Genomic DNA, 14,516 nt, shown 5'->3' on the forward strand with positions numbered 1-14,516 from the left:
CAGCTTCCTGGAGAAGAAGGCACAGGGTCTCCACTCTCTGTTGGCGTCCAGTTGCAACAGAATCGCTCCCACAGCTTTATCAGAAGCATCTGTCTCCAGGCGTAGGGGCGCATCCTGCACCACGTGGAACAGGTGCTGGTCTGACGCGAACACCCTCTTGAGGCTTTCGAACGCTGCTTGTGCCTCTGGTGTCCACCTGAACTTCTGCTTGCCTCTCAGGCAGTCGGTGATGGGAGCCGTGACCCGAGAGAAGTTCTGGATGAACTTCCTGTAGAAGTTAGCGAAGCCTAGTAGTCGTTGGGCATCTTTGCGCGTCCTGGGGCTGTGCCAGTCCAGGATGGTCTGCACCTTGTCCTTGTCCATTGCCAGTCCCTTGTCTGACAGCTTGTAGCCCAAGAAGTCCACCTCCTTGGTGTGAAACTTGCACTTCTCCAGCTTCACATACAGGTGGTTGTCCTTCAGGCGCTGCAACACCTCCCTGACATCCTTCACATGCTGCACTGGGTCATTGGAATAGATAAGGATGTCATCCAGAAAGACCAGGCAGTTCTTGAAGAGGAGGGACCCCAGGACGTGGTGCATGAAGGCCTGGAAGCAGGCTGAGCCCCCTTGCAACCCGAAGGGCATCACCAGATATTCAAAAGAGCCCAGAGGCGTGAACATCGTGGTCTTCCATTCATCGCCTTCCGGATCCTGATCAAGTTGTACGCCCCCCTCAGGTCTAGCTTGGTGAAAATCTTGCCCCTGCGTGCCGCTGTCAGGAGATCATCCACTCTGGGCATGGGGAAAGCCACTGGCTCTGTCACCGAATTCAGCCGTCTAAAATCCACCACCAGGCGGCGCTGTTGCGTGTCTTTCTTGTCCACCCAGAAGACCGGGCTGCCCCCTGCTGCCTTGCTTTCTCTGATGAACCCCCGCTTGAGGTTCTTGTCGATGAAAGCGCGCAGATCCTCCAGTTCCTGGTCTGACATGGCGTACAGCTTGGCTGGGGGTATAGTTGCCCCTGGCACCAGGTTGATCTGGCAGTCAAAAGGCCTGTGTGGGGGTAGGTGGTCGGACTCCGCTTCGCTGAAGACCTCCTGCAGGTCCCAGTACGGCTTGGGTATCGCCTCACCCCCTTTGACGTGCATGGTGGCCACCGTGGCTATCGGAGGCCCCTCCCCTGGTTGGTGCTGCATGCAATGTTCCAGACAAAAGTCCGACCCAAACGTGATGCATCTCTGGTGCCAACTTATGGAAGGGTCGTGGCGCGCCAGCCAGCTCATTCCCAAAACGATGGGGGGGTCTGAGATGGTCGTGACGTTGAAAGCCAGTGTCTCTGAGTGCCTTCCCACCGTCATTCTCATGGGGGGGGTTTGATGAGTGATGGCCCCTCCCAGCAACTCTCTGCCATCAATGGTGGCCACATGCAGGGGAAAATCCAGCTGCAGAAGTTGGATTTGGTGCTCTTCTGCAAAGTTTCTCGAGAAGAAGTTGGCAGATGCCCCACTGTCAATTAAGGCGAGGACTGACAGGGGGTAGCCATTTGGGAGCGTCAGCGTGACTTCTAGAACCACTCCTGCTCTGGGAGGGGTGGGCTGGCTCTGCTCCTCTCTGTGCGGGTGGGCGGGCTGGGGCTGTTCACTGCTGACTGTGCCTGGCTGCTGCCCCTTGTCTCCTGCAGCCAGGCTGTCTCGTTTCCCTGCTGTGGTGCTACGTCAGTGGGGGAAGGTACAACCGTTCCCGCCTTTCCTTGCCACTCCCTACGATGAGGGCAGTCTCTGACGCGATGCCGGGGGGAGTTGCAGAGAAAGCAATTCCCTCCTCTTCCCTCCTTGCGTTTTGGCGCCGCCGGGGTTTGAAAAGCCCGCGCGCGCGCTCCCCCGATCTCCATCGGTTCCGGCTCTGGGCTTGGTCTGGGCGGGTCTGGGGGCGGTCCCTGGGGTGGGTTTTGGTGATGTGGTCTGTCCTGAGAGCGTGGGAACCAAGGTTTTGCTGCGCGCGTCGCTTGTTTGTCATACCATCTGGATTCCTGCCTCACCCCCACCGCTAGCGCCGCTTTGCTGAGCTGATCCATAGTCTGCGGTCTAGGACCTCTTGCCAGCTCATCCTTAACGTCTGCATGCAAACCTAGGTAGAAGGCTGATTTCACTGGCTCACTGTTCAGATCCCACCCCAGTTTGTGCACCAGCATGGTGAATTTCGCCCAGTAGTCTCTAACTGTCGATTTTCCTTGTGTTAGGTCATGAAGCTCCTGTTTAGTGGCCTCCATTTCACTGTCGCTAGCGTACATTAATTTTAAAGCTTCTAGAAATAAAGTTGCGTTCTTCATGCAAGGATTTTTTTGCGCGATGAGCGGTCTTACCCATTCCCGGGCGGCCCCCGTCAAATGCTCTATGATAAAGTAGACTCTGTGCGCGTCATCTGGGAATTCTGCTGCATGCAATTCCAGCGCATAATTTATCTCAGTCTCGAATCCGAGGTACTCCCTCGGGTCTCCGCTGAACTTGGTGACTAGGCTCTGTCCCCTTCTCACTTGGACTAGCTGCGGCTGGGGTGCCCCCCCACCTCTAGCGGCTTTCTCCTCTTCCAACTTTTTCTGCAGGTCTAATACCATCACCCTTAGCTGTTTCTCAGTCTCCTCTTTTGTCCTCACCTGGTCCACCAGCTTGTTCAGCTCCTCCTGCGCCCCTCGCGCTTCCTCCTGAGCGGCATGCAATTGCTGCTGTGCGTGCGCTGTGAGGGTCTGTAGCTCCTGCTTCGCTGCTTCAGCCTCCAGCCTCCAATGCTCAGCCTCTTGAGCGCTCATCGCTGCACTCCAAAGTAGCCAAAAAAGATTCGGGAGTTGCTGTCAGAGGGCCTGGTATGGCTACTCTAGAGTAACGACTCCAGCATGGTCTTTTAAGGCTTTTATTAAGTGCTGATTATTTACAGTGTTCAGAGCAGTAAAAATGCATCCTTAAGGTGAGGTGTCAGAACTCCCGAATGGCGATTGGCGCGTTTTCTTCCAGCACCACAACTTTGGCAGACCCAACCTCTTCCCCCTACGTTTGCGTCGCAATTCGGGAGTTGGGGGGATTGGCCTCCCCCCCGTGCGTCCAACTTCCTGTCCCACCTGAGGCATGGGCTCCACAACCCTGCCTGAGCCTCGGACACCACTTCCTGACTCTCCGCTGGAGGCAGAGCTCTCCTTACTCTCTCCAGCGCTTGGTGATGGGCTGGAACTTAAGATGGGAGGGACTTCCCTGTATCCCTTGTCCCTCACAGGACCCCTGACCGTTGGGTCCAGTTGCGGACGACTCTGGGGTTGCGGCGCTCATCTCACTTTATTGACCAAGGAAGCTGGCATACAGATTCTGGGTCATGTGGCCAGAATGACTAAGCCGCTTCTGGCAAACCAGAGCAGCGCACGGAAACGCCGTTTACCTTCCCGCCGGGGCAGTAACCTAATAGATTGGATCAAATGTATAAACCCAAATTGAATATGTGCTGGAAACGTAAAGAGAAAGAAAGTACCTTTTTCATATGTGGTGGTCTAGTAAGAAGGTTAAAGTTTACTGGAAAATGATATATAATGAGCTGAAAATTTTTTTTAAGATGTTTAAAAATCCAGAAGCTTTTCTTATGGGAATTTTGAAATCAGAACTACCTAAGCAGTATAGAAATTTATTTATGTATGCGAGCACAGCTGCAAGAATGTAATTTGCCCAAAAATGGAAGGAAGAAGAGGTCTCGACAAGAGAAGGATGGAAACGGAAATTAATGGACTACGCAGAAATGGCGAAACTTACCATGAGAATAATATACTGTATCAAGATAACCATTTTTTTTTTAAAAAAAGAAAGGAATGGAAATGGTTTATTGAGTATTTGCAAACAAACTGTAAACATACTAAGACATTGGAAGGATTAATGTAAAAACCTGCAGTTTCAATATATATATGGAATATATATGAGAATATATATCTAAAAGAATATGTTGAGATAATATGGAGTATGCAGAAAGATGAAACGAAATGTAAAGAACCACAGAAAGAGGGAAAAGCAAGTTCAGGTTTAAATGTTAAACATGATTGAACATTATAAATATTTTCTCTCTTTAATAGTTACATATAACTGGAATTAAACTATTTCAGATTAATGGGAGCCAACCCAATTAAAATCACTCACTCTGAATTTCAGGATATTTCATCATTAGTAACAGTCCCCAGCGCAGTGTGGTAGAAATGGTCTCCATGCCAGCAGCAAATAAGTTGGCCACAATAACTGTTAAGTTTCCGTTGTGGAAAAATGCATTTGTCCTGTTCTTCTTCTTCTCCTGGGTTGCAAAGAGTATGAATTGGTTAGAATGAATAGAGTGAGAAAATTTCATGTGCAAAGATAAAAATGAATACCTGACAGGACCCGATGATCCAAAGTATCATTGCACATCACCCCAATCACTGAGCAGAGAGAGATTCCAGGTCTTCCAGACTATGCCATCATGATAATATAGGGTTTATTTACACATATATACAACCCAAGCATAAGATGGAGGGGCTCAGCATCAACACCCCAAAACGACTTGCTTCTCCATAGTCACAGCTGTTGTTCTCCATCTACCAGCTAAGACCTGCTGTTTAGACCAGCAGTCAACCTTTTTATACCTACCAACCACTAATGCATCTTTCTTGATGGTAAAATTTCCTTTCCGCCCACCAGTGCTCGATGGAAGGGGGATTCAGCTTGTGCCCTACCACCCACCTAGAATCCTGAAATGCCCACTAGTGGGCGATAGGGACCAGGTTGACAAAGGTTTAGACAAAGGAACTAGTGGCAGTATTTCGGTGACATGTATATCGCCCTCATCTCACAAAGAAACTTGTCTGACAGATTCAACAATAAATTCCTCCATTAGAATGAACCCTTACTGGGTACAAGATCCCCACAAGCTGGAACGTACACAAGCATCATGCAGACTGACCCCACAAACATGCAACAATATTATATGATTGCATACATGGAAGGCAGCATTTCTGGTGAACACTTGTGGAGATCTGAAAAGAATGTTAACATAAAGTGTTGTTTTCTGCTGAATGGTTCTCAGTTGGACATCTCATAACATCTTTAATGTATTTAGTCATAGTCTAAAATGGCAAAATGACACAGGAAAACCACATATTAATCTGGAACTGGTTCATTAAACTGAGATAGACAATGTGGTGCCCTCCATATTTTGCAAATTGCAACTCCCTTCCGCCACACTTTCCAACAGGAAGAGTAACACCCATAGAGTCGCTGGTTGTAATAGCTGCCTGTCCCGCTGGGAGCCAGAGGGGAGTGAAGAGAGGAATTAGAAAAGGGAAGAATCTTAACTGTGGTGGTTAAGAGGGAGGAGGATAAAAGCTCTCCCCAGGGAGGCTCACCTGACGCTTTCATTATACTGTATTTCATTACATCATCTTCCAATCCCATCTCCTGTTGGCTATGGTTTCCCATCCTTTTTCTTTATATGGCTTTCATTTCCTCTTCTATTTCCAAGAATGTTGCCAGAGGCTCAATAGCTTTCCCCTCTAATTTCAGTCCAAATTGTACGCAGAGGCCTTTCTTTCTGAACTGTATCTATGCCAGCTCAGGAGATTTCTTCTGTACAGGGTTTCCTTCCCCTCCCTCAACATCATAACTCTGCCTTTTGGCTGTTTCACCCCTCCAGGCACCTGCGTGGATGTCCTCTCGATTTCATAATCTATTGCCTCCCACTTTACCATTCCGTTCTCCTGTTCTGGCAATCCTCCATCAGTATTTTCCCCAAGTACTCTGTAACCTTTCTGGTCCAATCCAGTTTTATCAACAATTTAATGTATCTCCTCTCTAAATTCTTCCAATTGTTGATTCAATAGTTGCTGTATGACACCAACCAGCAGTAGGGTGTTTTTCACTATTTAAATTCACCCAAAAAGAAGTTAATTTTTTAAAAGAGAAAAGAAAATGTAGGGGGAGAGATAATAATTCTAAGCACTTTATCACTTATACCTTAACCCTTATTTCAGACCCAGTAGAGTGCACCCTCCCAGTTCCCACCTCTTTCCTCAGCTTCCCACCCTGAGGGATCCTCTCTGCATCTCACACAGATCCTTTCATCTTTGGTCCATCACTTTCCTGCAGGTATCATCATTCATCCAAAATATGGAACTTTAAAAAGAAAACATACATATAGATAGAACTGACAGAGAACTAATAACTAACAATGATTAAAAGTCACAAAAAAACAAGCTAAAAAAACAAATAAAGCAAAGGAGGAATAAATAAAGCAAAGGAGGAAAGGGAGTCTTCTGCATCTCGGTCTGCCAATTATGTATATAACTATTATTCAAAATATTCAGATTTTGCATTCCAGAATAACTTCTAGTTGTATTAATATCCAGCCTTTTCTCATTCTGCTAGATGATATTTTTTGATCGTTACTCTCAGGTCTCTTGGGTTCACCTAATTCAGCTCACAAAGTAAAAATATAGCTCTTTAGTTGTTGATCTCATCACGTGTCTAAAATAGCCTGGGAGACAGTCCCAGTAATGGTTAAGGATGATTGCCTCAAAAGATGGCAAAAGGATATTTCCAAATTTGTCGGGGGGGGGGGGGGCAAAAGGCCAAGGATTAAACATAAGATACTTACAGATACAAAAGAAAAAGGAGGCTTCGCCCTCCCAGATATTAAATTATATTACGAGACTGCATGCATTGCTTAGTTTGGATTAGGGACTGGATAAAACTGGAAATGGAAGAAGCAATTGATTTGGACGGACACAACAATAGATATGGATGGCACATATACTTATGGTATGGGAAAGGGAAAGTACATAATGGATTTTATGACCACATAATTAGGAAATCATTAATGAGAGTGTGGGGAAGATATAAGGATTTAATAGAACAAAAAAAACCTTGGTGGTTATCACCAATAGAATCTTCGTTACACAAACTTCAGGGGTTCCAACAAATCTTAAAAGTATAATTGCCCACACTTATTTGCATATTGTATCTTCATTAAATCATACTCAGTGCCACATTCCAGTCTCATTTCTAGTTGGTCATGCTTCACTTTGGTTTAAGAAAAAGGAAACGATTCTCTCTCTCTTTTTGCAATTTCTTCCAGTCATTTTTCAAACCTATGAGGTGAGGGGCTTTTTCTGCCTGTTTGTTCATTTCAATTTGTTAACTAGAATCTCACCTTCTAAATCCGATCTCTGCCACCTCCAATCATCTTTTAACATCTTTAATCATAATTCCATCAATCTCTTCGGGCTTCACAAGAGCTCCTTTTATTTATTTCATCCCTTCATACAGCTGTATTCATTTCCAATCATAGTAACGGTTAAAAGAACTGAAGCCCTAATTTAAAGGTGATTTCGCAGTGCATGGGCCAATCTTTTTTCCTTGCTGTGAGATGCCTCTTGTGACAAATTGAAGCACTTTTAAAATGTTTATTTCTGCCCGGCTGGCAAAGAGTTAACCCACCTCCAGCCTGACTGGCATAGAACTCTGATGGGGGCGGGACTGTGCCAGGTTTAAAAAAGGAGGGAGGGTCGGTTTTGGTCAGTTAGGAGGGAGAGGGAGGAAGGTGTGGTGTGGTGTTATGAGGTGGCTTGTTAGAAGACAGTGAAGAGGCTAGGACAACTTAAAGTTAAATGTTTGACTGAGTTTATTTTGTACAACTGGAACAAAGCTAATTAATAAATGACACGTTAAAGAATCACTTATGTTTTTAACACAATAAAACTTCATCTCTGTTTTTGCCAACAAGAGGTCCGTCTGTATTTTTCCAGCGAGGTACCAGGACTCACAGCCGTGGTGACTCAAGAGAGGGCCAAACTCACCTCAGGCAGGGAGGTGGTGGTTTGTGTCCTGAAGTTACACGGAGGAGGCTTAGAAGGGTAACCTGAGGTGCCAAGAAGTTGCCAGAGTGCCTAGGGCAAACTTCTACAGTGGGGGAATCCAACTGAGGGAGACCCTTTACTGGAGGCAAGAGGTTATTCCTGGGGGACAGCCTAGAGTTTCTTAAGGTGCCAGGTCACGCAGGCTGGAAGGCTCTCCTTACTTTGAAACCCATTAGGAAAAGGGGTTTATTTTTTTTGAGGCGGCAGGAGAAGAGGGTGGGTGTTTTCCCCTCTGGATTCCTGTGTCGCAGTGATAGTAAGGCAGAGTGGGACCAGGGTCGTCACATTTTTGGTGGCAGCGTCGTGATCGAAATTAAAAGCTCACGCGCCTAGTTTGGTTTGAGTCTGTCAGGATTTTCCTGTGAGGAAAATGACTCACGTAAGAAAACCCAGAGAGGCAAAAGGAGATGAAAGAACGGAAGGGGCTGAGGGAAGCCCAGATTCTCAGGTAGAACTTATGAAACTACGAATTGAGATGGCCAGAATTGAAAGTGAAAGGGAGAGGGAAAAAGCTAGAATTGAAAGTGAGAGAGAAAAAGCCAGAATTGAAGCTGAGAGGGAAAAGATAGCATCTGAAAATGAGAGGGAAAAAGCTAGAATTGAAGCTGAGAGGGAAAAGATGGCATTTGAGGAGAGAATGCAGTCCGAGAGGTTAAGGGTTCAATTAGAACAGGACAGAATGAAGCTTGAAGAGATACGTTTGCGATCAGAATTAACTAGTAGCCCAGTTAATAATGATAGTATCGCAATTAATTTAAAAAGGTTCCCCAAATTTGGAAAAGACGATAATGTCGAATCGTTTCTATTTACCTTCGAACGCGTTTGTGTGGAATTTCAAATACCTGAGGAGAACTGGATGCTTTATTTAAGACCTCAAATTTGTGGGATACTAAGTGAAATTTATGCTGACCTGAGGGAAGAAGAGCTGTCAAGTTACCAAGTATTTAAGCAAAGGGTCAGGGTTCGATGTGGACTCACGGCTGAACAAAGCAGAAAGGCTTTTCGTGAGGCAAAAAAGGAACATAAAGAGACTTATGCCCAACTAGCTAGCCGCTTAGATAAATTACTTGACAGATGGATTCAAGGGAGTGGAGTGAAGGACTTTGATGAGTTAAAACGATTAATTTGTTTAGAACAATTTTTTAAGCAAATCCCTAGCAATTTACGTTGGTTCTTGAGGGATAAAAAACTGAAAACTGTGGCACGGGTTGCAGAGGTCTTAGATGAACTACAAGGAGATTTCAATGAAATAGCATTCCCAAAACACTCACAGAAGGGTAATCCATGGAGAAACAGAGAAAATAAAGACAGGCAAGAAAATTTTCCTGTCAGGGAATCAGTTTCTGATAAGATAGGGTCAAAGAAAATCACTTGTTTTTTTTGTAATCGTGAGGGCCATGTACGTGCCAGGTGCCCCCTGCTGGTTAAGTCGCAAACTACACCTTCTGCAGCTAAACAAGTAAAACTGGTAATGCAGTCTCAGGAAAATAGCTCGCCTCAGACAGAAGACTCAGAGAAATCAGACAGTCCAGCTGAGACTACTTCTAAGGTCTTACAGGTCTGGAGGGCTGAGCAGGAGTGCAACCAAGATTACATGGAGCCAATTGAATTAAATGGTCAGTCTTTTTTAGGTTTGAGGGACACAGGAGCAGAAGTCTCACTGGTCAAATCACAATTTGTTCCAAAGGAGCAGTACCTCAAGGGTCAGTCCTATAGTTTAAAAGGCATATGGGGCCCACATTTTGAAGTACCATTAGCTGAAGTTGATATTACCTACAAAGGATTTTGTGGCAAGTGGAGAGTAGGAATCCTAAATGAATTGGAGGTACCCTTTTTAATAGGGAATGACCTAGCTAGTCAGAAGCACCGTATTCAAGTGATAACTAGGTCACAGTCTCAAGTCACTGAGAGTAATCCTCCTGCAGTTATAGAGCCACACATAGATCCTGGTGAGGATGAAGGGCTGATTAGCGTGCCAGTGGTCCAGGAGCACGGTGCCCAATTCTTGAGTGATCAAAAAGAGGATGAAACTATAAAAGAGCTGTGGGGTAAAGCACAAAGTCCTACTGCAGAAGTAACTGTGGAGAACCCCTGCTTATTTACCACCATTGAGGGAAGATTGTATAGAATTTCTAGGAGGAGGAAAACTGCTGCTGTTTGGGAAAGGAAGAAACAGTTAGTGTTGCCAAGAACTTACCGGTTGCAAGTGCTACAAATGGCACACGACGCACCCTCAGCAGCGCATCTAGGCATTAGGAAGACTAGTGATAGAATCCAAGCAAGATTTTACTGGCCTGGGATGGGCAAAGATATCAAAGAGTATTGCAAGTCCTGTGTGATCTGCCAAAAAGCAGGCAAAAGAGCGGACAAAACGCGAGGCTTGTTACAGTCTATTCCCGTAATTACTGAGCCCTTTTCCAGAGTAGGAGTGGACATCCTCGGGCCTATCTCCAGAGTTACTAAAAGGGGGAATAAGTTTATTTTATGCCTAGTGGATTATGCTACGCGCTATCCAGAAGCAATACCTCTAAAGGACATTGACTCAAAGACTGTAGCAAAAGCCCTCATGTCGGTGTTCTTAAGGCTGGGATTCCCCAAGGAAATTATAACAGATTTAGGGACATCCTTCACGTCCAAGACCATGGAAGAGCTTTTAACTCTTTGTGGGATTAAGCATGTTAAAACTACGGCTTATCATCCACAGTCGAATGGCTTGACGGAGAAATTTAACTCAACACTGAGCCGGATGCTAAAAACCTATTCCATCAATCATCCTAACGACTGGGATGAGAGGCTGCAACACTTCCTATTTGGTTATCGCGAAGTGCCGCAGGAGAGCACAGGGTTCAGTCCTTTTGAACTCCTATTTGGACGACAGCCACGAGGACCCCTAGACTTGATGAAAGCAGCGTGGTCAGGGGAGGAGCAGATCGACAGCCCTGATGTTGTGACGTATCTACAGGAGCTGCAGAGCGACCTTCAAGAGCTACGGGAGCAAGCTGCTCACAACTTGCAGCAGGCACAGCGTCGACAGAAGCAGTGGTATGATGCACACGCAAGAGACAGATCTTTCCAGCCTGGTGACAGTGTGCTCGTGTTAAGAACAAGACGTCGAAAGAAGTTGGAGATGTCGTGGGACGGTCCCTTCAAAGTGGTCGAGAGGATATCGGCGGTGAACTATTTGGTAGAGTTAGATGGGGAAGGGAACCGATGTAAGAATTTTCATGTAAATTTACTTAAGCCTTATTTTGACAGAAATAAGTTGGTGTTGCAAGTAAAGGGGAAGGTGACCCAAGGAATTCATTTAACTGGATGGGGAGAGCTAAGTAAGGGCACAACTCTAGCAGAGGTGTCATTCGATGAAAGTCTGACCCCAGAGCAAAAGGAGCAGTTAAAATTAGTCCTTGCTCAGTTTGCTCAGATCTTCTCAAACATCCCAGGGAGGACCAGCCTAGCAACTCATAAAATAGATACGGGGGAAGCAAGACCCATAGCTACCCCTCCTTACAGAGTGACGGGGGAGCACGCCGACTTGGTCTCTTCAGAGATCAGGGAGATGCTTGCACTGGGATTGATTGAGCCCTCTTACAGCCCCTGGTCATCGCCCCTGCTCTTGGTCAGGAAGCCAGACAATACCTTTCGTCCCTGTGTAGACTTCAGAAAGTTGAACCAGGTGACCGTGCCGGACGTTTACCCCATGCCACGGGTGGACGACTTGGTTGAGACCATAGGAAAAGCGAATTATATATCTACACTTGACTTAACAAAAGGGTACTGGCAAGTGGAAATGGATCCCTTAGACAAGCCCAAAACCGCTTTCATCACTAGAGATGGGTTGTTTGAATTTAAAGTGTTGCCTTTTGGATTAAAGAACGCGGCAGCCACGTTCCAGCGACTCATCGATAGGATGCTAAGGGGTCTGCAAACGTTCGCCCTTGCTTACATTGACGACATAGCGGTATTTAGCCCATCGTGGAGAGATCACTTACAACACCTAAGTGTGGTTTTCCAGAGGATAAAAGCGGCAGGTTTAACAGTAAAAGCGGCTAAGTGTCAGATGGGGAAAAGACAGGTTAAATACTTAGGCCATGTTCTCGGAGGGGGAGTGATCAGGCCAGATACTAACAAAGTGGAAGCCATCAGAAGCTGGCCGGCTCCCAAAACTAAGAAGCAGGTGCGTGCCTTTATAGGAGGGTAACCGGAGGTGCCAAGAAGTTGCCAGAGTGCATAGGGCAAACTTCTACAGTGGGGGAATCCGACTGAGGGAGACCCTTTACTGGAGGCAAGAGGTTATTCCTGGGGGGACAGCCTAGAGTTTCTTAAGGTACCAGGTCACGCAGGCTGGAAGGCTCTCCTTACTTAGAAACCCATTAGTAAAAGGGGTTTATTTTTGAGGCGGCAGGACCAGAGGGTGGGTGTTTTCCCCTTTGGATTCCTGTGTCGCAGTGATAGTAAGGCAGAGTGGGACCAGGGTCGTCACACCTCTCCACCCTCAAAGTCTCCTATCTCCTCCGGTGTGAAGAACGCCTTCTTCTGAGCACATGAGGTTCTATCCCATCCCACCTTGTATCAAAAGGGGATCTGGCAACCAATATTTATGACTTGATTACCTCTCATCACAGCATAATGATCTATAACTGCATGTGTTCTTGATCAGGGATTTTTTTTCCAGAAATGCTGGTGAGCATGCAACCTTTGCCCCTGCAGAGGCAACTTCTGTAACACATTAACAATGGCTGACTATTGGGAAATGGAGGGAAGTATGCCAGGTTGGTCCCTTCTGAAGCATTCACTTGCAAATACGAATGGAAAATGTCAACGTTTATTGTGGTCCAACTTAAAAGACTCCATTACCTCTTGCTGCTGGATAAGAAATGAGTCAATAAAGCTCCTCTGGTCATTTTCATCCAAATCTCTGAGGTGTTTTATGAAGGTGGCATTTATGAAGGCAAACAGCTCATCTCTGTTGCGAAGGACAGTCTTATGAGCCCCCAAAAGAAAACCAAGAGCAGGAAACATATTATACAGCTGAAAGGATAAAAATGGGAAAAAAGAAAAAGAGACATTAGGAAAGCTCAATACAGTTCCGTCAGCTGGGTTTCTCAAAGCGTGGCTGCCCAAATACAAAACAAAGCAATTGAATGGTATTTGGAATGGAGTATGGTGTACCACGGCATAGCATAATTTATGTGCAGCCCCGGGATAATAGGCTATGACGGTTCTCCTCTGGAGGTTTGCCTTCAGAGAGGGAGATCTGCCCTTGGACGCCCCTTCTGAGCCATCATGGAACCAACCATCACTTGTTCTTCCTTGAGTCCCGATGGCAGTGAGGCCAGAAAGGGTGTGTGCAAAAGAGACTTTGTTATAGTTATGGGATGACTGTGCCGTGTGAGTTTTCTAAATATTTTGAATCACCACCAGGTTTCTCAAGATATCAGTAGTCTGTGTTTTGTAGTGAATCCTGAACAATATACAATAAACAGGTTGCCTTGCCCACTTTGCATACACTGCTTTTAAAATCAACTGTTTGCTTGTTTTAATTGGGAAAAATAGGTTACCGTGACTGAAGAGCTTCCGAAAAGCCGGATATTTTCATTGATCAACTTCAGAAGTCTTATGAATGTGGGATCTTCATAATCAAATCGCTTGTCTAGTAGTATGGCCACTATAATATTGGCAACAGCTGCATTCATAATTGTGGTGGTCTCAAATGGGTTTCCTATACATAAATATGACAGTTAAGCAAAAATATTCTGATGAAATTCCAAGTATGGAAAGGGCATTGTTTTTAAATCTGCTCTTTCTTGCCTTACGTCTCTACTGGTAGCTTACCTATGTGTAGACCTCATTTATCAAAGAAACTTATCCTAATTACTGCTGGATGTGGCCATAGCTGGGCTAAGAAATGCTTGGAAGTCACAGGAGTTATTGCAGTACAATCTGCACATTACAGGAACAGACCAATTGCAGGGAAGCTTGGGATCCGTACTTCTGGAAGTTAGGAATATGTAACACAGTACTCTTGGCACCTTTAAACTATGGAAGTGTAGCTATGCACCAGAGGAAAACAGCAACCCACCTTCGTAGGATTCAAATTTCTTTATCAGGACACTGCATTCCTCAACAATTCTATCCTCTATGGTCCTCTTTCCCATTCCGTAGTCCCGTAATGTGCTTAAAGCAAACCGCCGCATCACTTTCCAGTTTCCACCATTAGACAGAGTTACACCTGAAGAGGAAGGAGGAAAGGCTTCATGTCTGCATGGCCATTGTAAAAAAATAAAAAATCAATAAATTATATTCTGCATTTCTTCCATGGAACTGAGAATGGATCCCAGCTATTCTCCCATTCAGACTCAGACTTCTGAGCTTTGACAAAGTAGCTCGCAGATGTGCCATCAGAGCATGACCTAAGAACACATTGATGAATATTCTGTGTTGCAAAGTGTAGAATAGAGGGTGGGTTTGTGCATGTCAGGGGCATAGCTGCCAAGTTTTCCCTTTTCTCGCGAGGAAGCCTATTCAGCATAATGGAAAATCCCTGAAAAAAAGGGATAACTTGGCAGCTATGGTCAGGGGTCCCAGCAGAACTTTGTGTTCCACGGGCAGATATTATGCCTCCTTC

At 45.7% G+C, this 14,516-nt stretch overlaps 1 protein-coding gene across 2 annotated transcripts in view; it reads right to left on the minus strand.

Annotated features, from left to right (window-relative positions):
* LOC118082627 (cytochrome P450 2K1-like) overlaps positions 1 to 14,516 on the minus strand; it is a 28,085-nt gene that overhangs the window by 7,979 nt on the left and 5,590 nt on the right. For both annotated transcript variants that reach the window (XM_060272283.2, XM_060272284.2), the window contains exons 3-6: positions 13,971 to 14,120; positions 13,450 to 13,610; positions 12,746 to 12,919; positions 4,149 to 4,296 (exon numbers count right to left, since the gene is read on the minus strand). In XM_060272283.2, coding sequence (XP_060128266.1) covers positions 4,149 to 4,296; positions 12,746 to 12,919; positions 13,450 to 13,610; positions 13,971 to 14,120 — 633 coding nt within the window. The remainder of the gene's footprint in view (positions 1 to 4,148; positions 4,297 to 12,745; positions 12,920 to 13,449; positions 13,611 to 13,970; positions 14,121 to 14,516) is intronic.

This window comes from Zootoca vivipara, chromosome 3 (genome assembly GCF_965207765.1).
Source record: "Zootoca vivipara chromosome 3, rZooViv2.hap1.1, whole genome shotgun sequence".
Classification (NCBI taxonomy): Eukaryota; Metazoa; Chordata; class Lepidosauria; order Squamata; family Lacertidae; genus Zootoca; species Zootoca vivipara.